The sequence below is a fragment of the Camelina sativa genome, chromosome 17 (assembly GCF_000633955.1).
Source record: "Camelina sativa cultivar DH55 chromosome 17, Cs, whole genome shotgun sequence".
Lineage (NCBI taxonomy): Eukaryota > Viridiplantae > Streptophyta > Magnoliopsida > Brassicales > Brassicaceae > Camelina > Camelina sativa.
In genome coordinates, this window is record NC_025701.1 from 13,474,425 (window position 1) to 13,500,246 (window position 25,822).

General features: G+C 37.0%; 7 protein-coding genes across 11 annotated transcripts; 5 read left to right on the top strand and 2 right to left on the bottom strand.

Moving 5' to 3' along the window:
* Window positions 673-2,080, top strand: LOC104757052. Its single transcript, XM_010479752.2, has 2 exons — window positions 673-1,028; window positions 1,471-2,080. Exons 1-2 carry the CDS (start codon window positions 888-890, stop codon window positions 1,933-1,935), a joined length of 606 nt encoding a protein of 201 aa, XP_010478054.1. The 5' UTR covers window positions 673-887; the 3' UTR covers window positions 1,936-2,080.
* Window positions 2,054-3,667, bottom strand: LOC104757051 (nuclear transport factor 2-like). Its single transcript, XM_010479751.2, has 2 exons — window positions 3,203-3,667; window positions 2,054-2,388 (listed from the first exon to the last, which is right to left on the bottom strand). Exons 1-2 carry the CDS (start codon window positions 3,497-3,499, stop codon window positions 2,317-2,319), a joined length of 369 nt encoding a protein of 122 aa, XP_010478053.1. The 5' UTR covers window positions 3,500-3,667; the 3' UTR covers window positions 2,054-2,316.
* On the top strand, window positions 7,206-12,882 carry LOC104757054 (histidine kinase 3). 2 transcript variants are annotated; one of them, XM_019239492.1, is made up of 11 exons: window positions 7,206-8,469; window positions 8,809-9,090; window positions 9,293-9,462; window positions 9,580-9,792; window positions 9,872-10,058; window positions 10,153-10,204; window positions 10,289-10,518; window positions 10,616-10,714; window positions 10,808-11,925; window positions 12,015-12,366; window positions 12,461-12,882. In XM_019239492.1, the coding sequence occupies exons 1-10, from the start codon at window positions 7,957-7,959 to the stop codon at window positions 12,277-12,279; spliced, it is 3,129 nt and encodes a 1,042-aa protein (XP_019095037.1). In that variant the 5' UTR covers window positions 7,206-7,956; the 3' UTR covers window positions 12,280-12,366; window positions 12,461-12,882. The 2 variants fall into 2 exon arrangements, with proteins under 2 accessions (XP_019095037.1, XP_010478055.1); XM_010479753.2 differs by lacking the exon at window positions 12,461-12,882 and having other exon boundaries at window positions 7,957-8,469; window positions 12,015-12,367.
* LOC109130207 (stress-associated endoplasmic reticulum protein 2-like) lies at window positions 13,145-14,389 on the top strand. Its single transcript, XM_019239493.1, has 3 exons — window positions 13,145-13,313; window positions 13,817-13,973; window positions 14,160-14,389. Exons 1-3 carry the CDS (start codon window positions 13,311-13,313, stop codon window positions 14,204-14,206), a joined length of 207 nt encoding a protein of 68 aa, XP_019095038.1. The 5' UTR covers window positions 13,145-13,310; the 3' UTR covers window positions 14,207-14,389.
* On the top strand, window positions 16,607-19,001 carry LOC104757055 (F-box only protein 6-like). Its single transcript, XM_010479754.2, has 2 exons — window positions 16,607-17,040; window positions 17,568-19,001. The coding sequence occupies exons 1-2, from the start codon at window positions 16,886-16,888 to the stop codon at window positions 18,814-18,816; spliced, it is 1,404 nt and encodes a 467-aa protein (XP_010478056.1). The 5' UTR covers window positions 16,607-16,885; the 3' UTR covers window positions 18,817-19,001.
* On the bottom strand, window positions 19,751-20,876 carry LOC109129848 (stress-associated endoplasmic reticulum protein 2-like). The gene is made up of 3 exons (XM_019238804.1): window positions 20,751-20,876; window positions 20,167-20,323; window positions 19,751-19,980 (listed from the first exon to the last, which is right to left on the bottom strand). The coding sequence occupies exons 1-3, from the start codon at window positions 20,751-20,753 to the stop codon at window positions 19,934-19,936; spliced, it is 207 nt and encodes a 68-aa protein (XP_019094349.1). The 5' UTR covers window positions 20,754-20,876; the 3' UTR covers window positions 19,751-19,933.
* LOC104757056 (squamosa promoter-binding-like protein 11) lies at window positions 22,231-25,224 on the top strand. Of its 4 annotated transcripts, none has more exons than XM_010479758.1 (5): window positions 22,231-22,444; window positions 23,476-24,199; window positions 24,371-24,492; window positions 24,607-24,858; window positions 24,944-25,224. In XM_010479758.1, exons 2-5 carry the CDS (start codon window positions 23,532-23,534, stop codon window positions 25,090-25,092), a joined length of 1,191 nt encoding a protein of 396 aa, XP_010478060.1. In that variant the 5' UTR covers window positions 22,231-22,444; window positions 23,476-23,531; the 3' UTR covers window positions 25,093-25,224. The 4 variants fall into 4 exon arrangements, with proteins under 4 accessions (XP_010478060.1, XP_010478061.1, XP_010478059.1 ...); XM_010479759.2 differs by lacking the exon at window positions 22,231-22,444 and adding an exon at window positions 22,846-23,387; XM_010479757.2 differs by lacking the exon at window positions 22,231-22,444 and adding an exon at window positions 22,846-23,376.

Genomic DNA, 25,822 nt, shown 5'->3' on the forward strand with positions numbered 1-25,822 from the left:
GGGGGGGGGGGGGGGGGGGAAGTTTTATAATTTTACTTATCAAAAGAGAATTTTCTATTTTACTTTTAGAGATAGAGAAGGCTTCTGATATTTGTGTGTGTGTTTTAATGGATATGGGGTTCTTTTTATGTAACATTATTTCTTAAAGCATACAAAGATTTTAGGATTTCTACTGCCTCCTTTTCTTTGCTTGTTTATGACACAGTTCTCTCTATACGTTGGTGATCCTCTTTAAATCTTGTTCTATCATTTAATCAATTTCTGCTTCTGTCCTCGATAAATACTTCTTGTTTTTCATTATTCTTGATCTCTTCTAGGTGTTCCAATTATAGTCCTTGCAGCTAGATGATTGGTTTTTTGGTTCTCTACTTATGGGCAGGCAGAGTATTCAAATCAGATAAAGAAAAGTAGGGCTAGAAGAGTTTTATAATCTTTTGGCAGAGGTTTACTGGAAACAGAAAGCGTTTCAAGTTACGAGCTTGTCTTTTCATTCTTCTCTATAACTCTCTGTTTTTGTTAAAATCTTCTTTTTGTGTGTGTGCGTGCGCGTGTGAGTGAATTCCCGATAGAGAAAGAATCTGAATTATAACTACATTATTACATGTTGAATACTACTAGTATTTAAATGTCCTACGCTATTGCGCATCTCAATATAGCTCTATTTCTTTGGTAGTGGAGGTGCCGTGCCGTCAATTGATGTCACGTGTCCTGTCCTGACTTACGTTGTCAATACAAAACAAAAGGGTCCCAAAAACAAAAAAAAAAGTCTCTCTCTCTACCTAAAAATAAAATAGAGAGAACTGTAAGCAACAAACATCGTCTTTGTTGGAGATAGGCGAGATAGCGGCGGAGAGGTTGGAGGAGAAGAAGGGTTTGTCATCTGTGAAATGGAGTCGAGTGACGATGTGGAGAATCTGAGTAAAGCCATCGAGAAGCTTCTTGATGAGAAGAGGAAGAGAGAAGCTTCTGGTGACTCATTTATCGAAGACGACGACGATCAGCTTTTGCTCTCTCGGCTTATCTCTCAGGTACACTTCTTCGTTTCTTTCCCCCTTGGAGCTCTGTTTTTCTCCTTTCTTGATTTATCTGATATGTTTGTGCCCAATCAACTTTTCTGGGTATAAAGATTGAATCATATCACTATTTGAGAATATACTATTATACCAACGAATCTTGTGTGATGATTGCTTTGATTTGATTGAAATATGATTGGTCTGATCTTACTCGTGAATCAGACAGATACAACTTGTTTGTCTTTTTGTTGTAAGCCTATCACCACAAGCTCCAATTTGTTTGGGTTGGATCAGTAAAATGATGATTTAATTATTAGTGTGTCCTGGCAATGTGTAACACTGAACGTAGATCTTGTCAACATGATTGTGTTAGTTTCTGTTTCATGTCCTGTCTAGGGATGAGTTGATGACCTTATTCCCATTTCAGGGCTGATGCTAATTTTTGTTTGTAACTTAGTTGGAATCACCGAGGATGAAGGGCAAAACTCATAAGACAGCCAAAGAAGAAGAGGAAGAAAAAGAACGATCTTCAGATTCTTCACCATCCAAAGGAAAACACGAGGGGAAGAAACATTTGGAAGAGAGTATAGAAGAATTAGCTAAAGACATCAAGAAGGTGCAGAGGCAGAACAAAATTACGCATATACTGATCTCGGCTATGATCGTCCTGACATTGACTTGGCAGCTCTCTGAGTACTCGATGATTTTCATGTTGAAAGATAGGATTAGCCACCCTGTCAGATCCATCGGGGGTATGCTTAATGGGATGTTCAAAGGTAAGATACGTCCACTCAAGAACCCACTCACGGGGACTTCCACTTCCAAGGAGCAAAACAACCATGGGAATGGAACAGACAGTGGACCTCATGTTCAAGTGCCCGAGCTGTTGCGAGAATTTGGTTTCGATGATGATGACGAATAATAATAGCTTTCGTTCGGTGATTCTATAATACAATTGTTACTTTTGTACGGTCGTCGTGATGGAAAAGAAAAGAATAGTAGTTTGATCATATGAAAAAGGGTTTCAAAAGGGAACCATATTCCAAAATAAACATTTTTTTTTATCCTTTAAAAAGTGCTTACTAAATCATGGATCAATGCCCGAAAACAAATAGAGTAATCTCAACCAAAGTAACAAAGGAGCTCCATTGATTTAAAATATATAAAAAAAAAACAGACAGCAAACCACGAGAAAATAAGCTTCATGTTCCAAATCTAAAACCAACTCACACCCCAAACTTCCATCAGTCTTCTTTTTTTGCTTGTCATCATGGTGCGAATATACCCCCTTGCACCTGATCCCTCAGGCATAGTTCAACCTGAATATATCATTGAACACGTAGTAGGTTCCCTGATTCGATATCAAATGGAACATCTGTGCACAAAAAGACAGGCGAGTCAAGAACCAGGCAAAATCCAAACAACAAACTATGCTACTTTTATAAAAGAATCCAATGCGTGATTCGCAATATGAGAGATGCATATATATATATATATAGCTCTCAAGTTGATATGAATTCATCCCACTTAATTCGATGCATAGATTCCACTAGTTTGACGTTCACACAAAAAAATTGATAACAAAGACACAAGTAGTACCCTTAAAAGTTAAAGAACTAAGAGGCAATGATACAAACATATTATTTTGCTTCCTATTAAACAAATCTAGTAAACAGCCTTCAAAACTGAAAAAAAAAACCAGAAACAAAGTCTACATCAGCAGATGATTGATACACACACCACAAGCAACACAGAAGTATATAGAATTGAGACATTTTTAATCTTAATGCGGTATATCAAAAAGACTACAAGATCACATATACAAAATAGTTGAGAAAAAAAACACTATTCCGATGCTACGTTCACGAAGCAGAAGGAGAGTGGAAATCTGAAATGCCAGAAAGAGATGACTCAAGATAACATGTACACAAAACCTTGGGAAAAAATAAAAAAAAACTCTGAACCTTTTTAACCTACACACGGATCTATCACTAAATGCATCAAAGAGGGTACAAAATTGCGAGACAACTCCAGATCGTTGAAGCTTCTAATGACCTAACTAACAGGCACATAAATATATATATATATATATAAATAAATCTAAAAGAAACGCACAATTTAAAACCCTAAGACCCTACCGTACATGATGGAGGAAACAAGTGATAAAGAGAATTTTAAGGGGGGGAAACCTGGCTGAACTTGAGAGCGTGCTGTTCGCCAGCGAGCTGAAGGTTACCGGAGACAAAGACGAGCATACCGCCGGCGGGACCAGAAGGCTGACAATCGACGGTGGTGATGTTGTGCTTACACTGATTGAAAGGGAGGCTGGTGAGCTTAGCGACGATGTTCTGAGAGCCCTGGATCTTCTGGCCTTCGAAGGTCAACATGGATCCTTCTTGGTACAGAGAAACCAAACCTGGACGATTCCCATCGAAGGTCGAGTAGTAGTGCTCAACGAAAGCCTTTGCAACTGCGTCTGGATCCATCCCTCCTTCTCTCCGTCTGCCTTTGTTTTTGATTTGATTGATTGATCCTTTTGCTCTCTATCTACCGTCGTGCTTTCAAGAGGAGATGATGACCGAGACCAGAGGAGGGGGTGAGAGATAACTACAACTGCAAAAACAATTGTACGGAACAGACCAATTAGAAAAAAAAGAGGATACTTTTAAATGGGCCTTCGAACTCATAATAGTTTGGCCCATTAATATAATATATGAGAGAGAGAGAGAGAGAAAGAGATTGGGGGGGGGGGAAGTAAAAAAGGATTCATCATGAATCATGATGGGTGAGAGAACAACCGTTGATTGGTGTCTTTCAAGCAATCCCATTTTTAGAATAAAATTTCTATTAGCAATTTTTTGGCCAATAATTAGAAACAAATGAAAAAATGATTATAAATTTAAAAATACTGAACGAGATGTATTCAACTTAACATTTAAAAAAATTTATATAAAATTTACAAATCTTATATTTTTCAGTCATGGATTTTACAAAGTCTTCACATAATGATTTAAAAATCTACCTTAAAATTCATTATTATTCAAAACAGTTTGTAGATTTGAATTTTAATAAAAGCTACCTTATTGTTGAGTAGTATACATGAGGCGCTATCAAAGCTTTCGTCATGGAGAGCTTATACAGTTGCGAGTACTGTAAACACAGTGGCTTCGGCGATCGCAAAGAGTGTTATAAAAAATGGTAGATTCTAGTTTTATCTTTCACTTGGAGGGCCTTATTGGTTTCATAATCAAGTGAGAGCTGAGGCGTTTTAATTGTTTCAGTTTTGTGTTTTTCTTTCCTTGTTCAAACATTTTTCTTATGTTCTATCAGACGACAAAAAAAAAAAATTTGGGATTTTGGAAGATTTATTTAGTTAAAAATACAAAAATCTAAGAGGGAGGGGGGTATTCAACTTAGATTTTAAAAAATTTGGTAGGATTTTAATATTTTAGGACTTTGAAAAATTTAGGGGAGTTTTTAGGAGATTTAGTTGTGTTTTAGAGTTTTTATATTTTTTTTAAAAAAGAAAATGAAATGGATTCTACAAGATTTGATTGTTAATTTTGCGTGATTTTAACATATTGTCACAAACCATGCAAATGCTTGCTGTATTTGAATAACTACAAAAGGAATATAATAATTAGTCCAGAGAAATATGTAAAGCTATCTTAATATTGAATCGTGAAGCAAATAAAATGTAAAGCTAATCACAAGATAAAATAAGACAAGCCTGTGTCTAGATGTATTTCCCGCACCTCAACTTCACACAGACTGCAATAAAACATCCCCTCTTCGCTTATCTGCTCAGAATATTCATCCTTACTCATTTTTTAGTTGATTTTTTATTTGAGAAATTGATAAAATACAAAATACCAATTCTAGAAATTGACAACTAAGAGGGAGAAGAGAGAGAGAGCTTACCGAATAGAGATGATGGTGGGCTGATTCACAGGAAGAGACAAAGCTTCAAGTTCACCGGTGGAGAAGGTGAGGTGGCCGGTGATCGTCGGTGTTTTTTGGTTTAGAGCTGTCGTAGATTTTTTTTTTTTTAATGAAATCTTTAAAAATTCTACTTCAAAAGGTATGATTTTGAGATGATATTTTTTAACTAGAAAACAAAAAATAAGTCTTGTAGAATCATTCAAAATCTCACTTTTTAAAAAGTTGTGATATTTTGAATAACAATATATTTCAAGTAAGTTTTATAAATAACTGAATGAATAACAAGAGATTTTAGACTGTATTAAATGATTTTAAATAAATTCTAGTTGAATAACATAGGATTTTAAAAGATTTTTGAAAATCATCAAAAATCATCAATTGAATAACAAGTGATTTTAATAATACTCTAGAATCTTTTAAAATATCAGTTGATTACCTCCTCTAAATTTCATAGTTTTATATAGGATTTTAACGAATTTTACACTAAATTATATATCAAACTAAAATCATTTGAAATATGAGATTGAATATGTCTCCGAAAAAATGTTTAAGCTTTCAGATATTATCAACACGTGTAAAAACAGATGACGTTCACCTAAGGAAATAATTTTCTATAGATATATATTTTAGTTTGGCAAAAAGAAGTGTATATTGAAATTGGAAAAAAACCGAGTTTTATTTGACTTGTATTAGAGGAGGGAGGTTACTTGTATAATACTTTAGTGTTGTTTAGTTTTTGTCACTTTACCAACTACTGCACCTCCCAATTTTTTTTGCGTAATAAATTCTTCTAACCCGCCTTTTTTTTATTAATTTTAATTTTAAGTTTTATTATTGGAGGGTGAGGAGAAGTGAGACCATATATGCCTTTGTTCCCTTCTCGTGGGCCCCTCCTTTTTTTAGCTTTTTTTTTTTTTGCCTGCGCCGTTTAGTTATTTTTTATCCATCATTTAAGGGGTTATTGGTTTGGGATTTAAGGAGAATTTTAATGACTTTAAAAGTTATGTAAAATATGTTGTTATTCAATCAAGACTTTTTAAAACTTTTTTAAAATTTGGTGTTATTGGTTGTGGATTTATAAAAAGTTATCTAAAATCTTGATAAATCTAGTGTTATTGGATTAAGAGTTTTATAAAGTCATCAAAAGTTTTATGTTATTCAAGTAAAACAAATGAATCTTGGATTGTTAATGAATTCAAATTTTATGTTATTGGTTTAGGATTTTATATCATTTTCTTTATGAAAACTCTTTCATCAAATAGAGAGATTGTCTATGTCCATGACTTTTTTTTTGTGTGCACTTCGTGAAACAGAGAGGTAAATGTATAATATATTCATCTCTCGCTCTTTCTCTCAACTTTCACTTCGAGTACCCTCTCTCTCATCTTCTTTCTTTATCTCTCTTTCTTCTGTGTGTGTGTGTGCATGTTTGTTTACGTAAGGATCATGACACCCATTTTGTATATAATAATGAGACACACAATCAATTTATGCAATTTATATAGATCAGAGAAGAAGAGAGCCTCCGTTTATGGCTACCACCACCGTCGTGTGTGGCGATGTTGAAGGTTGCGATGTCGAGAGAAGAACCCTGAACACAAAGAGATTTTTTTTTTTTTTTTACAGAAGTGTTGAATCAAAAGAATATTGTGCAATATTTGTTGCAAAAATTTACAAGATTTTATAAGAGATTTTACAAGATTAGGAAAAACAAATCAGCAAAATTTTAAAAAACTTTCTAAACAATCAATAAGAATCCTCAACTTTATACTTTCCATGATTTTATTTAAAGTCATTAAACTCTCTTAAAATCTCAAACCAATACCTCCCCCTTAGTGTATATTTTTATGTACTTATTACTCTCTCCGTTTTACAAAGAGTGTCACTCTGACACTTTTCACACAAATTAAGAAAACACTGAAATATACATATATGCCCTTATTTAATAAGTATGTGTTATTAATGGTAATATTAATGAGGTATGTATTTTTTAACTAGACCACACACACACAAAAACAAGAATCAGATGATTAAAACAAACTTGAAAAGAATCTCAACTTGAAGATTTCCTTCTAGAATCGAGTTCTTAATATCATCATCAGGATTTTTTTGTTAAAAATGAAGTATATGTATTTATTTAGTATCATATGCTAAAAGATTAAATTAAAAATATATAAAAATTGGAAGTTAAGAATGAAATAAATAAAAAAGAAAAGATATAAACAATAATATCAGATAATAGAGAGAGAGAGAGAGAAGGAAGAAGCAGACATTTGTCTTCCACCATATTCTTCTCATCTTTTTTTCTTTTATTTTCCGATGATAGATTCTTCTTTCTTCTGCTTCTGCTTCTGCTCCTCCTTTGTTGTTGTTAGTTTCTTTCTTTTCTCCCATTAGATAATCCACTCAAAACTCTCTCCTCCTCCAGCTTCCTATTTCCTCACTTTCTAGCCACTTTATTCCGCTCTTTCACTTCTTCATTTCTCTCATCATCCTCATCATCATCACACTCTAGATTTCTCTTGGAACCAAACTCGTTGCGAATTATATACTAGTACGAACTAGCTGTTGTGTTTTTTTTTTTTAAGTTTCCTGTTTTGGATTTCGAGGAATCTCACTTTGGGACTTTAACTCCCTGTTTCAAAGTTTCTACCTTTCTTTTTGTTTTGTTTTCTTCCTCTTATCTTTCGTCATCTTTGATTAAGTAGTAACCTCCTTTGATCTAAGCCCTTTGGAGGTTGTCTAATCTGACACGTTCCTCTGTCTTCTTTTTTCCTCTCTTCTTGTTTCTGGGAAGCCTCTTCAAAGGGATAACACACAAAAAAAATAAAAATAATTGCTTTTGGATTTTCTTGATTCTCTCTGATTCGTCCCCTTTTGTACAGGGTTATTTTTTTGTTTGGTTCTGGTTGTGGGGGGAGCTTCTCTTAGTTGAATTGAGTTTGTAAAAATCACTCTGTTTCTTTTTTTTTTGGGGGTTGATCCTGTTTTCAAGTAGTGGATGAGTTTGTTCCATGTACTAGGGTTTGGTGTCAAGATTGGGCATCTCTTCTGGATGCTATGCTGCTGGTTCGTTTCTTGGTTCGTTGATAATGGGATCGAGGACAACAACAACAACAAGTCTGGTCTTCTAGTTGGCTCTGTCGGTGATCTTGAGAAGACGAACAAGATGACTACCTTGAAGAAGAAGAACTTCTTTAATAGGATCTCCACTTGCGGACTCAAGATCCCCAGCTTCTCTTATCAGTTTCTTGGCTCTGTTAAATTCAACAAGACTTGGTGGAGGAAGCTTGTCGTCGCTTGGGTCGTCTTCTGGCTCTTGGTCTCTATTTGGACCTTCTGGTACTTTAGCTCTCAAGCTATGGAGAAGAGGAAAGAGACTCTTACTAGTATGTGCGATGAGAGGGCTCGTATGCTTCAGGATCAGTTCAACGTTAGCATGAATCATGTTCAAGCCATGTCTATCTTGATTTCCACCTTCCACCATGGCAAGATTCCTTCTGCTATTGATCAGGTATATTCTTCATTTCCCATTTGCTTAATTGTCTTCCGTTCCTGTTTTGATTGTGTTACCATATCATCCTCTGGGAATTTTTTTGATTGATGCCTGAGATCTAGTCTTGCTTGTAGAACATAGGTTGTTCCTACGGTGGTGTAGTCTATGAACCATCCTTGGATAATTAATTTGACACGTACCTTTATAAAAAGGAAGTTTTTTCATTCAGTTAATATTACAACTTTGCAGATTTGTTGCTAAGATAAGTCTTGGTATTTAGCTGACACTTGGTAGCTTGATTCCTGTCTTGTTGAGTATTAGTGAACAACATATTAACCATCAATAAAATTTGTGTAGAGGACATTCTCCGAGTACACTGATAGAACTTCCTTTGAGAGGCCTCTCACGAGCGGGGTCGCATATGCTATGAGAGTGCTCCATTCAGAGAGGGAAGAATTTGAGAGGCAACAAGGTTGGACTATTCGGAGGATGGATTCTCTTGAGCAAAATCCAGTTCACAAGGATGAATATGACCCGGAAGCTTTGGAACCATCCCCTGTTCAAGAGGAGTATGCTCCAGTCATCTTTGCTCAGGACACTGTTTCTCATGTAGTTTCTCTCGATATGCTGTCTGGGAAAGTAAGCTCCATCACTAGTTCTAATTTTACTGTTTTAATGTAGTTCACAGTTATGGTCTACACTCACTACCCGGTGTATGCTGCCAACATAGCTAGTTCATATTTCAATCTCTGCTTACTGATTAAGTTGGTGTGGTCATTTTAGGTACAGTTTAGAGCACTACTTTAACTGATATATAATCTCGCTGAATTCTTCTTGACAGGAAGACCGCGAAAATGTGTTGCGGGCGAGGAGATCAGGGAAAGGGGTTTTGACAGCTCCTTTTCCATTGATAAAGACAAATAGACTTGGGGTTATCCTGACATTTGCAGTCTACAAGAGAGATCTTCCTTCAAATGCAACGCCAAAAGAGAGAATTGAGGCTACTAATGGGTGTGTGTGTACCATAGGCGTCTAAATAAATAGTTGGAGTTAGATATTTCATGCGAAACACACAAAAGATTAACAGATATCATTTTTTCTTATTGATCTCTTTTGATGGCACTGAAGGTATCTTGGTGGAGTGTTTGACATTGAGTCACTGGTGGAAAACTTGCTTCAGCAGCTGGCTAGCAAGCAAACAATTCTTGTCAATGTATACGATACCACCAATCACTCCCAGCCGATTAGCATGTATGGTTCAAATGTGTTCGTTGATGAGTTGGAACGTGTTAGTCTACTAAACTTTGGCGATCCATTTAGAAAGCATGAAATGCGTTGCAGGTACTTGACCAATTCAGCATATGTCTGCTATATCTTCTTGTTGGCAAGTATCCAGGTGTTAAGCTTCTGTCTTTTGTAGATTTAAGCAGAAACCACCATGGCCAGTGCTATCAATGGTCACATCATTCGGCATCCTTGTGATTGCGTTGCTTGTTGCACATATAATCCATGCAACTGTGAGTCGGATAACCAAAGTTGAAGAAGATTGCCATAAAATGGAGCAGCTCAAGCAAAAGGCTGAAGCAGCAGATGTTGCAAAGTCACAGGTACATACATCATCCACAATTGATCGTTTCCCACAGCATATTAAGTTTTCTATGTTAGTAAATAGGGTTGTACTCTAACTTTGTTTTTATGCAGTTCCTTGCTACTGTTTCACATGAAATCAGAACTCCAATGAATGGTGTTCTTGGTGAGTATTGAAATGGCCTCCTTCTTTCACTTATGTTCCATGAATGCACATATTTTCTCATGTTGACTTTCATTTGGCTTGTAGGAATGTTGCATATGCTTATGGACACAGAGTTAGATGTTACGCAACAGGATTATGTGAGGACTGCACAAGCAAGTGGGAAAGCTTTAGTCTCACTAATAAACGAGGTTTTGGACCAAGCAAAGATTGAATCTGGAAACCTTGAGCTTGAGGACGTGCGGTTTGATTTGAGAGGAATATTAGATGATGTCCTGTCACTCTTCTCTGGAAAGTCCCAACAAAAAGGGGTAGAGGTAACTTACTATATGATATTTATGATCTGCAAACCAAAGGTTGTAACTTATATGAAGTCTTTCTTACTGATTTTTTGAGTGGTGCTTATGAATGTAGTTGGCAGTATACATATCTGATCGTGTTCCAGAGATGTTAATTGGCGATCCTGGGAGGTTTCGACAAATACTCACAAATCTTATGGGTAACTCCATTAAGGTAAAGTGTTTGCTATAAATTCTTTGCTGATCATTCCTTGCATCTCCTAATTGAGTGATAAAAGGAGCTGATCATTTTATAAAATCCTGGCAGTTCACTGAGAAAGGACACATCTTTGTAACTGTTCAATTGGTGGAGGAGCTATTTGAATCTATCGATGGAGAGACAGCATTGACTCCGGAAGGTACACTTAGCGGGCTTCCAGTTGCAGACGGGCAGAGGAGCTGGGAAAACTTTAAAGCTTTCAGCTCCAATGGGCATCGGAGCTTTGAACCATCTCCACCAGATATCAACCTTATCGTCTCAGTTGAAGATACTGGCATAGGAATCCCTTTAGAAGCACAGTCCCGTATATTCACGCCTTTCATGCAAGTCGGACCATCCATATCCCGGACGCATGGAGGCACAGGGATTGGACTTAGCATAAGCAAATGTCTAGTTGGACTGATGAAGGGAGAAATTGGATTCTCGAGTACTCCCAAGGTCGGGTCCACATTCACATTTACTGCTGTGTTTTCCAATGGCATGCAGCAAACTGAAAGAAAAAACGACCCGCAGAACAACAACAACCAGCTCATGTGCTCGGAATTTCGGGGCATGAAAGCTGTGGTTGTTGACCATCGGCCTGCTAGGGCGAAAGTTTCGTGGTACCATTTTCAGCGGCTGGGAATTCGAGTCGAAGTAGTTGCACGTGTTGAACAGGCTCTACATTATATGAAGATTGGTACCACCACTGTGAATATGATTCTTATAGAGCAAGAGATATGGAATAGGGAAGCAGATGTGTTCATTAAGAAGCTGCAGAAAGAACCTCTTGTCCTTTCTCCTAAATTGTTTTTGTTAGCAAACTCAGTAGAATCGTCAATGCCAGATGCTTTTTGCAACGGTACAGATCCTCCAATAGTGATAGTGAAACCATTGAGGGCAAGTATGCTAGCAGCAACTTTGCAGAGGGGATTGGGTATTGGAAACAGGGAGCCACCTCAACACAAGGGACCTCCTGCTTTAGTTCTCAGGAATCTTCTACTTGGTAGGAAAATATTAATCGTGGATGATAACAACGTAAATCTCAGAGTGGCAGCAGGAGCTCTGAAAAAGTATGGGGCTGATGTGGTGTGCGCTGAGAGCGGGATAAAGGCAATCTCATTGCTTAAGCCACCCCACGAGTTTGATGCTTGCTTCATGGACATTCAGATGCCAGAAATGGATGGGTATGTCTGATTGTTATATACCACAAGTTTGTGAAAAAAAAAAGTTGAAATTATGTGATTTAAGGTTGAGTTGTTGTTTTTGTCTGCAGATTTGAGGCAACGAAGAGAATACGGGATATGGAAGAGGAGATGAACAAGAGAATACAGAATGGGGAGGCATTGATAGTAGAGAACGGTAACAAAACAAGCTGGCATCTCCCGGTATTAGCAATGACAGCGGACGTGATTCAAGCAACGCATGAGGAATGTCTAAAGTGTGGAATGGATGGGTATGTATCAAAACCCTTTGAAGCAGAGCAGCTGTACAGGGAAGTTTCTCGGTTTTTCAATTCACCTTCAGATACAGAATCATGAAAACCAAAAAAAAGGATGGGGTGTAAAGAAGAACGGCGATGGAAACACAAAAAAAAACTCGTGTCTCCTTAGCATCTTGAAGTAGTAGTAAGCCCCTTATATCTTTCTCATCTTAAAATTAAAAAAAAAAGCTTTCTCAACTGTTACTAACGCCTTTTTTTTGTTTTGAAATTGCTTGCAGGAAAAAAAAAAAAGAAAAGATTATGACGATTGCAAAAAGAGTGTATATAGAAAGGGCGATGTGACCATATTTGTGGCCAGGCCAAGAAGTTAGACCAGTTTCTCTTCTGTAAAGTTTTTTTCTTTTGTCTTCTCTCTGATTGGGAGACGACCAAAAAACTTGTGGTTTGTAGATGAGAGTAGGAGGTGGGAATGTCTCTGACTCTAGAGTTGGTTTGGACAGGGAAAGAAGAGTACGTGTGTAAAAGTGTTGTCTTGTGTGTAAAATGATGATTTTAGGGATTCTTGTAGTAGAAGAACAGTTGAAGGTTTGTTCGTTTATCAAATCGTCCAGGATAGGGGAGTGGACACTAGTACATTACCTTTATACATATATACACTGGCACTTTTGTGATAAGTAAAAAAGTTGAAGATGGCTTTATACACGTGAGTGCTTTAATGCTTTGACTTTATAATATACAACACGTCCGCGAGAGGTTGACCATACGATGATTATTGTCCACATTTTTGACATGGGAAAGAGAGGAGAGGGCTTTCTAAAGCATTTCAAAGCCCAATAATAGTAATCCAATCATCGATCTCCACGTAGACGTCCACACGTCTCGAGAACCAATCAAAGAATGGCTGTGACGAAGTTCGCGGTGAGTTGCATAAGCATAACTGATGACCCCTTTTTAAAGGGAGGAGGTCATCGTGACCATACATACTATTTTGAATACAGCAAGACATAATAATTCTAGTCAAACAAAGAGAAAACCAAAAAAAAAAAGGAAAACGCCAAGACAAGAAGTTTATCTTCGGCTCGCGATCGTCACTTCGTTCGTTTCAAGCATTTCGTCTTCGGTTTAATTATGGTATTTGTCGCGAACTCGATCATTGCTTATGCTTTATTTTGTCGATTTGGATCATAGGGATTGCTTCTTTTGATAGAGGGGATTCATGTTTTTTATTGGCTACAATATTTTTTGTGATTTGTAGCTCCGATCTGTTTACTAAAATGTGTTTGAATATTGAAATCATGCCAAAATTGCTCTGTTAATCTATTAGGAAAACCGAATCATGACAAATGTGGATCTGTTTTCGAAATTTTGAGTCGGAGTAGCTGAGTAATTTATGTGTATTGTGTTAGGCTTTGATTTGGATGCATGCATAACTACATGAATTTGGTACCCAAATTAGATGTTCTGTTGAATGGTGATGAAAAGATTATGAAATTTGAATATCTTCTTCGGATCTAGATAGAACCATTATTATTATTATTATCTTCGTAGAGGCAGATTTATTTATATAGAATTATAGATAAAGATGAGTATTGAGAATGGGGTTGGTTTGGTTTGATAATTTTTTGGTGTTGCAGACAACTTCAAAGAGACTCGCAGACAGGAAGATTGAGAAATTCGACAAGAACATATTGAAAAGAGGATTCGTTCCTGAGACCACCACCAAGAAGGGCAAAGACTACCCTGTTGGCCCCATCCTTCTCGGCTTCTTCGTCTTCGTTGTCATTGGTTCTTGTGAGTTCTTCTTCTTCTTCTCATTCCAGTTCCTTAACAATAGCATCTTTGAGTTAGGTTTTGTGCTCCTTAGATTTATGTCTGAATTTGGGTATCCACTGAATCATTTGAATATTTGATTAGCTTAGTGTATGAAAATGTTTTTCTATATCCACTAACCTTGTTGTACATATGGCTTTGTTACAGCTCTCTTTCAGATCATCAGGACTGCAACTAGTGGAGGCATGGCTTAAAACCAAATAGAATTCAAGGCGGGAGGAAGCAATTCTCAAATTTGAATATCTCTTCTTCTCTTCTGACTTGTCTCTTTTTTCTTTCCCCTTATACTGTAGAATGTGTTAACTTTCTGTTTATTACTACATGTTATGAAGAATTTTGAGTCTTTTCTAAAAATATCCAACCTTTACGTTTATATTCTTCTTGTTCACTTGATTCCACCATATGTGACACCAAAGTATAACACCGTTAAACTATTCCCTGTGGATTATTTGGCCAGATACAGTAGTTTGAAAGATCATAGTTGATCGGTGAAAATCCAATCTTTAACCAAGGGATGATGGATTGGTAGGGAGACATCCAAGAGTTGAGAGAGTTAAGCAATATGATTTATAACGAAATTTCTTATTTCACAATTCAGAAGTAAGTGAAGCAAACGAAAGTAATATGATTTATATACATTCGACTCTTGCTTCGGAAAGTTCGTAAACAAGTACCCGTTATATCTCTTTTGTTCCGAGTTTGAATCTATATTCTTCACTTGTTCATTCATAAATAATCCATAGGTGCTAACAGCTAAACAAGAAAAAAAGTGAACGTTGGGATTTGACTATAGCTGCAGAAACCGCTAGATCAGATCAAGATCAATCCAAGGGTAGGTTGGTTTGTACAAGTTGTTGGACCTGTTTTTTACATAAGCAAATTGGACTTAGTAAAGAAAATTTGTGTGAATATGAAGTGGGGCTTAAGAATGGCCTAGCTCACGTAAGAGCTTCGAGAGGAGTCGGGTCGGGTCAAACAAGAGTTAAGGTCGAGCCCTGTTTCACGTCTCCTGAAGACTCGGTCTTCTTCGTTTCTCAAATCCATGAACTTAATCACTGCGATACTCTCAAACTACTTACGTAAGGAATTTTATCTAAATTCCTAATTTAGTGGTAATATATAGCGTTCTCTAACTTTGTCTTTTTTCTTTAGTAGTAAATTAGTAATTTTTTATTTTTACCTCTTTATATCGATTTTGCCAAATATTAACGATTACATATGAAAGTTGATCATTGAATGGACGGTAACGATTAGCCGAAAGAGCTACTCGTAGAAAACAAATGCAAAAGTATTTTCGATGGATGGATTGGTAGGAAGAGACACAAACACCATGCGGTTGGTGGTAGAAGAATCGCGCAACCGCTAGTCCAAGAGTTAAGAGAAATAATAATTGTTTTTAAGTACTTTTGATCCGAGCTTTTCTTAATTTACTTGGTGAATGATACGATAACTTGTTCATCATGAAGAATCTTTGTGTGATAATATTGGGATTTGATAGCCTTATTTCTTTTTACTTAATAACCTTTTCTTTTTTTTACCGCTTTAATGATATCATTTGGAACATAATAGTAGTATATGTTAGTACTATCACTATGTAAGAAGAGGTAGAGAAAAGGAAACAACACTGAGAGAGAGAGGTTATGATGATGAGTAAGAAGAAGATGATGATTAGTCTTTTAATAATGAATGGTAATTGCTCAAATATGTTAAATGGGAAGAAGGGACATGATTGACCAAAGCGCTTATTTGATGGGATGAGAAAAAATTGAACCCCCACGCTTTACGACTACTTTTACATTCTCCGTGGAATGATTTTTTTTTTTAAATCATAATTACATATTTCACCAAAAGAAAAAGATAACCAAATTGCACATGCAATTATATTACTACATTCGATTCACATTTTTCATCCTTCTTCCTTTTTTTTTTTTATTTTGTTATTAACTTGGAACATTCAATGACTTTCTTACTACAATTGTTCGCAGTCTTCTTGTTCTGCCGATGACACAAAGATAAGTTTCAATCTCATCTCCCATATTCTAGTTGACCTCTCTACACTAAACATTTTTTTTATTTGGTAGAGATCGTAATCATATGATGAATTGTTGAATAGCGCTAGTAAAATGGATGAAGTTTGTATAATTACATTACATAATGGAAAAGGGGAAAACAAAGGTGGAGGAAACCATGATTTAGTATAATTGCACATAATTATCATTTTATCAGTTTTAATTTATCAAGCATGCGTCTTCCTTTTTTGGTTGGCAACCAAAAAAAAAAAAAAAAAAAATTTGGTGTTGTATCTATCTTTTTTATTTTATTTGCCATCATCATCAATTGGTTTTGTTTCTAGTTACAACAAAATGAACTGTATAGTATAAGTATTGTTGTTAATAAAAAAATATAACGTACAGAAGAATAAAGTGAGAAAAAGAAAAAAAAGTGAGGGGCAAAAGGGGAAAGAAAAAGAGAGAATAGAGAGGAAGGAGGAATAATTGCTACGAAATAATCATATGGGGCCCATATTGGGGAAAAAAAAGATGAAGCAACAAAAAAAAAACAAAAGAGAGAGAAAAAGACAATTCACAGAGAGAGAGAGAGAGAGAGAGAGAGCAGAATACTTAATAACAATGGTTTTGTTTTACTAAAGAGAAAGAGAGAGAGACTCGGAGGAGGACATGGTAATGGTGGGAGGTTAAAAAATCTCCAGAACCCCCGCGCGCAGATTCTTGAATCGATATGCTCTGCTACATAATGATGGCTGCTCCTACTACTGCCATTGTTTGATCTCTCTTTCTTTTGTTTTACCTTTTTTTTTTTAGTACTTTGGATATCCAGCTTCTCTCTCTTTTTGATTTGTTGTTGTTGGGGGCATGGAAGAAGACCTTGCCATGCTTAGACATCTCATCGGTCAGCTTCAAGAGCTCTTGCACAACAACAACAACAACAACAACGGCTCTCCTCTTCTCTCTTCTCCCTCTTCTTCTCCTTCCTTTTTAGTTCTCCACCATCCTCAGTTTCACAACGGGTAACCATTTCTTTTTTTTTTAATCTCTCTCTCTGAGTAGATCTATCTGTGGGGATTTCTATATTTGTTAATTGGAGCAATTTGTCGTAATGTGTTTCTGTTTAGGACATTTTGCTTTTGTTTGTTTGTTCGATTTTGTCTATAGGCGCATATATATGGTTCAATTTCGATTATTACTTAGAATCATGCAAAATCCCATTTGTGAAGCAAAGTCTTATGATGATTTGTTTTGTTGCCTTTTTATAAATTAGCTGAAAGAGGAAATTGATGATTTTGATTCATAGAAGAGGACATCGTTTCACTCTATCACTGTTGTTTCAATACCTAATTCTCTGCTTAAGAAAACAGCCCTCTCCACTAGCATCTTATTGTATGTTAATTGTTTGAATAATTAGATTCCAGGGCTTTGGACCTGTAAAGGTTTATTCTTTTAGGTGGTTTTACTGTAATGATTTCGTTATAAAGAATATGGATACTGTAACCTTTTTTTTTGGCTGACAGATGATACGATTCTTGTTATTTGGCAGATGGTGTTTGCCCTGTATTGAAGAAACTTCTGCTGATGATTGTTGTGATCTTGTAATGGCTGCTGGTAGTAAGAGGCCTGGGTTATTCAACAACATGTTAGAAACTGTCAAGCCTCCTCCTCCTCTCAAACGTACTCGCAAAGAACGTAATCCAGGACATGACATTATTGGAAACATGGATCAAGATATCTGGCAGGATTTTCCCCAAGATCTCTTTGAAGCTGTTGTTTCCAGACTACCTATCGCTACATTTTTCCAGTTCCGTGCAGTTTGCCGTAAATGGAATGCTCTGATTGATTCTGATAGCTTCTCCCGATACTGCACCGAGCTTCCTCAGACCATGCCATGGTTCTACACCATTACACACGAGAATGTCAACTCTGGACAAGTGTATGACCCTTCTTTGAAGAAATGGCACCATCCGGTTATCCCCGCTCTGCCCAAGAAGAGTATTGTTTTGCCAATGGCTTCTGCGGGAGGTCTTGTGTGCTTCCTCGACATTGGTCATCGGAACTTTTATGTGAGCAACCCGCTGACCAAGTCTTTCAGAGAGTTGCCTGCTCGGTCGTTCAAGGTCTGGTCTCGTGTTGCAGTAGGGATGACTCTGAATGGAAACTCCACCAGTCATGGTTATAAGGTTTTGTGGGTTGGATGTGAAGGAGAGTACGAAGTGTATGATTCCCTGAGTAATGTGTGGACCAAACGAGGGACCATCCCGTCCAACATAAAGCTCCCGGTGTTGCTCAACTTTAAGTCACAGCCAGTGGCTATCCACAGCACACTTTACTTCATGTTAACAGAACCCGAAGGGATATTGTCATATGACATGGTCTCTGGGAAATGGAAGCAGTTCATCATACCGGGTCCGCCAGACCTGAGCGATCACACGCTAGCTGCGTGCGGAGAGCGGTTGATGCTGGTGGGTCTACTGACTAAAAACGCTGCCACTTGCGTTTGCATATGGGAGCTGCAGAAGATGACACTGTTGTGGAAGGAGGTTGACAGAATGCCAAACATATGGTGCTTGGAGTTTTACGGAAAGCACATTAGGATGAATTGTCTAGGCAACAAAGGTTGTCTGATTTTATTGTCCTTGAGGTCCAGACAGATGAACCGTCTGATTACCTACAATGCTGTTACTAGGGAATGGACCAAGGTCCCTGGCTGCACCGTTCCTCGTGGGGGGAGAAAAAGACTTTGGATCGCTTGCGGGACAGCGTTTCATCCCTCCCCTACAGCTAGGGCTTGATCATTCTCTTCTCTTGGTTCTTTTTCCTTGGCCGTCTTTGAGGTTGTATTCGAAAGGTTCACGTTCACACACGGTTGGGTTTTTTGTTTGTTTGTTGTTGTTTTGTTTTTTGGTTTTGATTTTCGAGACTGTAATATACACAACTTTCGTGTTGTAATAAATAACTTGGGACTTGTGACTTGTGACTTGGGTTGTGTATAACTTCTTTTAACCCTCTGTGGCTGTGTGGCGGACCAAGCGAACAAAAGCAAAACAATGGTGGCATCTTAACTTAAACGAAAATACTTAAAACGTTTGATATAATAATAACTTAAATGGAAAATATGCGTCATTACATGATATGTATATAGTAAAAGAGAAAGGTGACACATTCTACAGTATAAGGAGAGAAAAAGAGAGGACACAGAGGGAAGAAGATTCTACATTTTGAAAACTACTTCTTCCAGCTGAAGTGCTCTATTTGGTTTTAAGCCATGCCTCCGCTAGTTGCAGTCCTGATGATCTGGAAGAGAGCTGTAACAAAGCCATATATACAACAAGGTTAGTGGATATAGAAAAGCATTTACATACACTAAGCTAATCAAATGATTCAGATTCCAGTTTATTACTAGTGTCGCATAAAAAAGAGATATAACGGGTACTTGTTTACGAACTTTCCGAAGCAAGAGTCGAATGTATATAAATCATATTACTTTCGTTTGCTTCACTTACTTCTGAATTGTGAAATAAGAAATTTCGTTATAAATCATATTGCTTAACTCTCTCAACTCTTGGATGTCTCCCTACCAATCCATCATCCCTTGGTTAAAGATTGGATTTTCACCGATCAACTATGATCTTTCAAACTACTGTATCTGGCCAAATAATCCACAGGGAATAGTTTAACGGTGTTATACTTTGGTGTCACATATGGTGGAATCAAGTGAACAAGAAGAATATAAACGTAAAGGTTGGATATTTTTAGAAAAGACTCAAAATTCTTCATAACATGTAGTAATAAACAGAAAGTTAACACATTCTACAGTATAAGGGGAAAGAAAAAAGAGACAAGTCAGAAGAGAAGAAGAGATATTCAAATTTGAGAATTGCTTCCTCCCGCCTTGAATTCTATTTGGTTTTAAGCCATGCCTCCACTAGTTGCAGTCCTGATGATCTGAAAGAGAGCTGTAACAAAGCCATATGTACAACAAGGTTAGTGGATATAGAAAAACATTTTCATACACTAAGCTAATCAAATATTCAAATGATTCAGTGGATACCCAAATTCAGACATAAATCTAAGGAGCACAAAACCTAACTCAAAGATGCTATTGTTAAGGAACTGGAATGAGAAGAAGAAGAAGAACTCACAAGAACCAATGACAACGAAGACGAAGAAGCCGAGAAGGATGGGGCCAACAGGGTAGTCTTTGCCCTTCTTGGTGGTGGTCTCAGGAACGAATCCTCTTTTCAATATGTTCTTGTCGAATTTCTCAATCTTCCTGTCTGCGAGTCTCTTTGAAGTTGTCTGCAACACCAAAAAATTATCAAACCAAACCAACCCCATTCTCAATACTCATCTTTATCTATAAAGATCCGAGGACGATATTCAAAATCAGAAACTCTGGTTTGAGTACCAATTCATGTAATTATGCAATTTAATAGAGAATCAAAGCTAAGACAATACACATAATGTCGATAAACAACTCAGCTAATCCGACTCTAAGTATAGATAAAAAAAGGTTCAATTTGGTATGATGCGAAATCTCCCATGGTTCAAAATCAAAAAACACAGAGTAAGATCAAAATCCTCATATACTAATTCAGATCGGAAACATAATTTTTAACCAATTAAAAACATGAATCTCGAGGAAACAAAATTAAACAAAGGCCCCGTGATTCAATCTTACAAAAACAAACCAATTATGGGCAAAGATCGAGAATCGCAGCCATACCATGATTACGCCGCCGGGGAGGAGCAAAGGGAATTGAAATTGAACGATCACGAGCCGAACCAACAACACTTTCACCTCTCTTCTTTCTTTTTTTTTTTTGGATTCAATATTAATCCTCTTTTTTTTTTTTTTTACTTGTGTGTTTTCACCACCTAAAAAGGGAGATTCAGTCGTGCTATTCTCACAACGTGAACCGTCACAGCCAGTCTATGATTGGGTACTGAGACGTGGTGATGTCTACGTGTTCGTAAATCATTGGATCGTTGTTTGTGATTTTTTTTTTTGAGAAAAGCTTGAGAATTGAGAGACTCACTTGGGTACAAAAGGAAAAAAATATATTCAGACACAAGTACTGAAAATCTCGCCGACGTGTTTCAAAAGTCAAAGCACGAATTTTTATTTTTATTTTTTATTTTTTTTAAGGTCAATCAATGGATATAATAATCCCAAGTCCCCAGCCAAAACAACCTTAATTGGTGTCTTACGGACCGTTTAAGACAGTGTTGTGTGGGAGTGGGGAGGATGAATTTGCCTGATTGGAACATGATCTCTGGTGTTTTAATGTAACACGGTTAGAAGTTGGGGGAGACTCTTTGGGAGTTAGGCAAACCCAATTACTAGTGTATTTGTGTGTACTTTCGTGAAAGTAGTAGTACTAGTAAACTAGTAGTAATAGAGAGGTTTTATATTAAAACTTGCACGAATGTAAAATTGAATGGTAGGTACCAAGTAGACTAGTATACTAATAATAACGAATGAAAAATACAGTAGTTGACGACTTTATGAAATTAGTTAATGATGCTGAAACTTATAAATTGCGCCTGTTTAACATGTTTAATTAGCGGCCGCTAAGAATGTAAACTAAGCTTCTTCTTTTTTTTTAATGTAAACTAAGCTTTCTTGTACGTAGTATTATTGAAACACCGGAAATATCCCAACATTAAAATCTAATTACAACGACAGAAAATTGCATACATTGAATTCTCATATCCCTTGTTCAAAACGAATGAACAAATTAATTAAAATCTTGTTTGCACCACTAATGAAGCCTTAAATGTTGAATTAAGTTCATTCTAGGCTCTTTTTCTTTTTGTCCTCCAAAATGAAATGGTTTTCGTGTACGCCAAACAACTTCCCCAAAGTTAAAAAAAAAAGCTAAAGTCCTATCTAACAATTTCTTACTAAGTCCATTTTACATCTGTTTTTTTTTTTTTTTTATAAAAATAAATTGGTATGATCAGGATTTACAATCTGATACTTCATAGTATTTTATTGTCTGTTTGGAAAGCTAGAGCCTAGAACCTATAATTAGTTACAACTTACAAGTCATCAGTCATCATTTTGTTGTCTGTTTGCAATATACTACAATTAAACCTGTATTGATAAATTTTAGTGATTGTAATAGCAGACAAAAAAAAAAAAAAAAAGACAACAAAAAAAAAGGAAAAAAAATGGAAGACAAAAGAGCAAAGGGAAAATGAAAGAAATAATTAAAAAAAAAAAAAAAAACAAAGGAAGAAAGAAAAAGAAAAAGAGTCTCGTGAGCTTCTTCTCTCTGTTCTCATTCGATTTCTCCTGAGGCGATTTTGGTGTCTCTTTTCCCTTCACTGTATCTTTTAGTCAAAAACCCTCTTCTCCGATCATCGACCACCTGAGATTTCTTCGGCTGTCTTCTTCTCTGTTTCCTACTTGAGGTTTCTACTCTTATTTCCCCCAAAATGATTGCAAAAACTAATTTATTTTTTTCCTTGAGATTTGGGGGTCTTTTCTGGTATATTCATCTTAAAGTTTTAACCTTTATAGTTCAAGGTCCTAGACTAGAGAGAGAGAGATCGATGAATCAATGATATTAGTTCAAGGTGAATGGTCTAGGTATTGGGAAATTGTTTTCTCTTGGCTTTGCTGTGTCAAGTTGTTCTAACCTCTGTGGTATTTTACTAGGCGAGTTTGAACATTGATAAAGTTTGTTTTTTTTTTTATAAAAACAAAAATCATCTCTTGGGTTAGTTTGATGAATTTTATTGGTTTTGGGGGACCACTAGCTTTCATTGTATTACAACCCTAGCTAGCTAGTTAGTATAGGGGGACCTTGATTGGGATCCAAACCTAACTCACTGTCACATTTGTTATCGTCCAATCTTTATTGCTGGGGATAGATAGAATGATAGATAGATCCTTCTAATGGCTTATCTTGGTGCCGTTTTGTTTGACTATAGTTAATTCAATGTGTAAACTTGTAAGCTTTTTAGCCTTCAAGTTAGTTAGGGAACCTTCAGAGTAAGTACAAAGGAGGAATGGGTTATTGAAAGAGTTTGCAGTTGCAATGTGTAGTAGTAGATCGTGTGTTTCTTCTCTTGACAAGTTTGCTTCGCAATGTGATTTTTTTTTTTTGTGGAGTGTGGGACCAATTCAATAAATGCCACTTAGTTTTTGTGTGATGGAGAGCACAAGAGGAAAAGGAATACCCTTCCTCTTAACCCTTTTTGCTGGTCTGGGTGAAACATAGAAAAGTCTTTCTTCCTCAAAGTTAAATCATTAAAGTGGGAGCAATAAACGCTCATGACCCCTGTGTTTGCTTCTTGATATTCTCAAGAATTTTTTTTACTACTTCTTTCTTGTGGTATTGGTTAGTTGAGGGTATCTGTTTGGCTAGCCACTCAGTTATTATAGGATTGTCTAGTCTTTTTCTTATCTGATTATCGCTGCAAACTTGTGGTTGTTGCAGGATTTGTGTGCTCTGGCTTTGGTGCCGTAGGTCTATGAAATCAACCCATTTCTTGAATGGACTGCAACATGGTATCTCCGTTTCAGTGGGACTGGGAGAATTTGATCATGTCAAATCCGTCAAGGACTGAAAACGATAGCAAGCAGCTATCTACTGACTGGGAAACTGAAAAAGGTGATGGAATTGAGTCTATAGTTCCAGATTTCTTAGGCTTCGAGAGAGTCAGTAGTGGCTCTGCCACCAGTTTCTGGCACACTGCTGTATCGAAAAGCTCACAGTCAACCTCTACCAACTCATCATCTCCCAATGTCAAACGGTGCAAGCCTCCTGCATCAGAAAGTTCCCCTGGAGATTCTTGCAACAATATAGATTTTGTCCAGGCGAAGGCATCCACTGCTCTCGAGGCATCTGTTGCCTCCGCTGAATCAGACCTTTGTTTAAAACTAGGAAAGCGGACATACTCTGAAGGATTTTGGGGTAGAAACAATAATGACATTCCAGCGGTTTCTGTGAAGTTTTTGACTCCATCTGTTGTTGCTCGGAAGAAATCAAAATCTTGTGGTCAAAGCATGCAAGTCCCGCGTTGCCAAATTGATGGCTGTGACCTGGATCTCTCATCTGCTAAGGATTATCATCGTAAGCATAGAGTCTGTGAGAAACATTCAAAGTGCCCAAAAGTTACCGTGAGTGGCCTAGAGCGTCGTTTCTGCCAACAATGTAGCAGGTAAGACCATTATCACAGGTCAGGCCGGTGGTTATGCTCTGGCCTCAGTTCATTCTTAAGTTGCGTTCCTGTTAATGTTGAGTGCCTTTTCAGTCTAGCTGTCCAAAACCAACTTTTACATGCCCTATTAATATTAGACAGTAGCGAACTGATTACTCTTCTATTGTTTAGGTTCCATGCCGTCTCTGAATTTGATGAGAAGAAACGAAGCTGCCGAAAACGTCTTTCTCATCACAATGCGAGGCGTCGCAAGCCACAAGGAGTATTTTCAATGAATCCAGAGAGGGTGTATGGTAAGAACCTACATCAAAACTTGATAAAATCAATGTTCCCGCAGGAACTTTCCATCTGTCTATCTTATCACACACACACAACATCATTTCATGAAAATCTAATGTAACGTGTAGATCGAAGACAGCAAACAAATATGTTGTGGAAGGGATTGTCCCTTAACACAAGATCTGAAGATTTGTACGAATGGGGTAGCACTTATGATACAAAGCCTACACAGACGGAAAGCGGCTTTACTTTGAGCTTCCAGAGAGGTAATGGCTCTTCTGAGGAGCAGTTGGTTGCTAGTAGCAGTCGCTCTTTCTCTACATTTCAAACCTCAGGCGGGTTCTCAGTTGGGAAGTCCAAGTTCCAACTTCATGGCGAAGGTTGGTATTTACAGTTCTTCACTGGTCCTTAAGTATATCAATGAAGTTGATCTCTGGTGATTTTATAGCTAAGTCCTTTTGTCAGGTGTGGGAGAATACTCAGGGGTCCTCCATGAAACTCAAGATTTCCACCGTGCTCTCTCTCTTCTGTCAACCTCTTCGGATCCCCTGGCTCAACCACATGCGCATCCATTTCCTCAACCCTTTTCATATGATGTTGTACCAAATAGATGAGTAAGTAATGTGAAATTTGTAAACCTGTTATTCTGTTGGTGTATACTTTTCCAAAACTATGAAAACAACTTCATCCTGGATCCTGGTAGAATGCCAAACTTAGGCGTCTATATATAATCGTTAATTTTTGTACCGCGCCCTTAAAACAGAGTCATATCTCTTTGAAACGTATCTTTCTTTATTCAAATCTGTAAGAATCCACTTTTCTCACCTTAAGATCCAATTTCGTGGAGACAAATCTTGTCCTCAATTTGAAAGTGTGGAAATATTAATGCTGAAGTTGACCTTGGGTTGGTAAAATCTTTTGAACTAAGCAAGAGTTCTTCCTTACTGCTAGGATCGTAAGCAACTGATCAGAGTTCATAAAACATCTAAATCAACAGAGTTTTGAGTTTTCTAAGGGCCATTATCAAATTCAGGTTAGTTTAGGTAAACAACTTTACACTATAGTTGATGCAACATTTCAGGGCAGTAGATAACCGAGTGGCTCTCTGATTTCCAAAGCCTCATCTCACGTTTTACTACTATTGTTGTCTCAAACTTTAGTTGCTGAAGTGTTATGTATGCTCCTCCTATCCGAATCTTTCATGTTTTCCGCTTGGCATTTTGTAGCCTCGGTTTCTTTGGCCATTATAGCCTCTTTGATGTACTTGTTAAATCATTTCTCCACTTTTGGAGGGTAAAAATTATTCATAAAATCTAGTTTGAGACCCAAAAAAAAAAAAAAAAA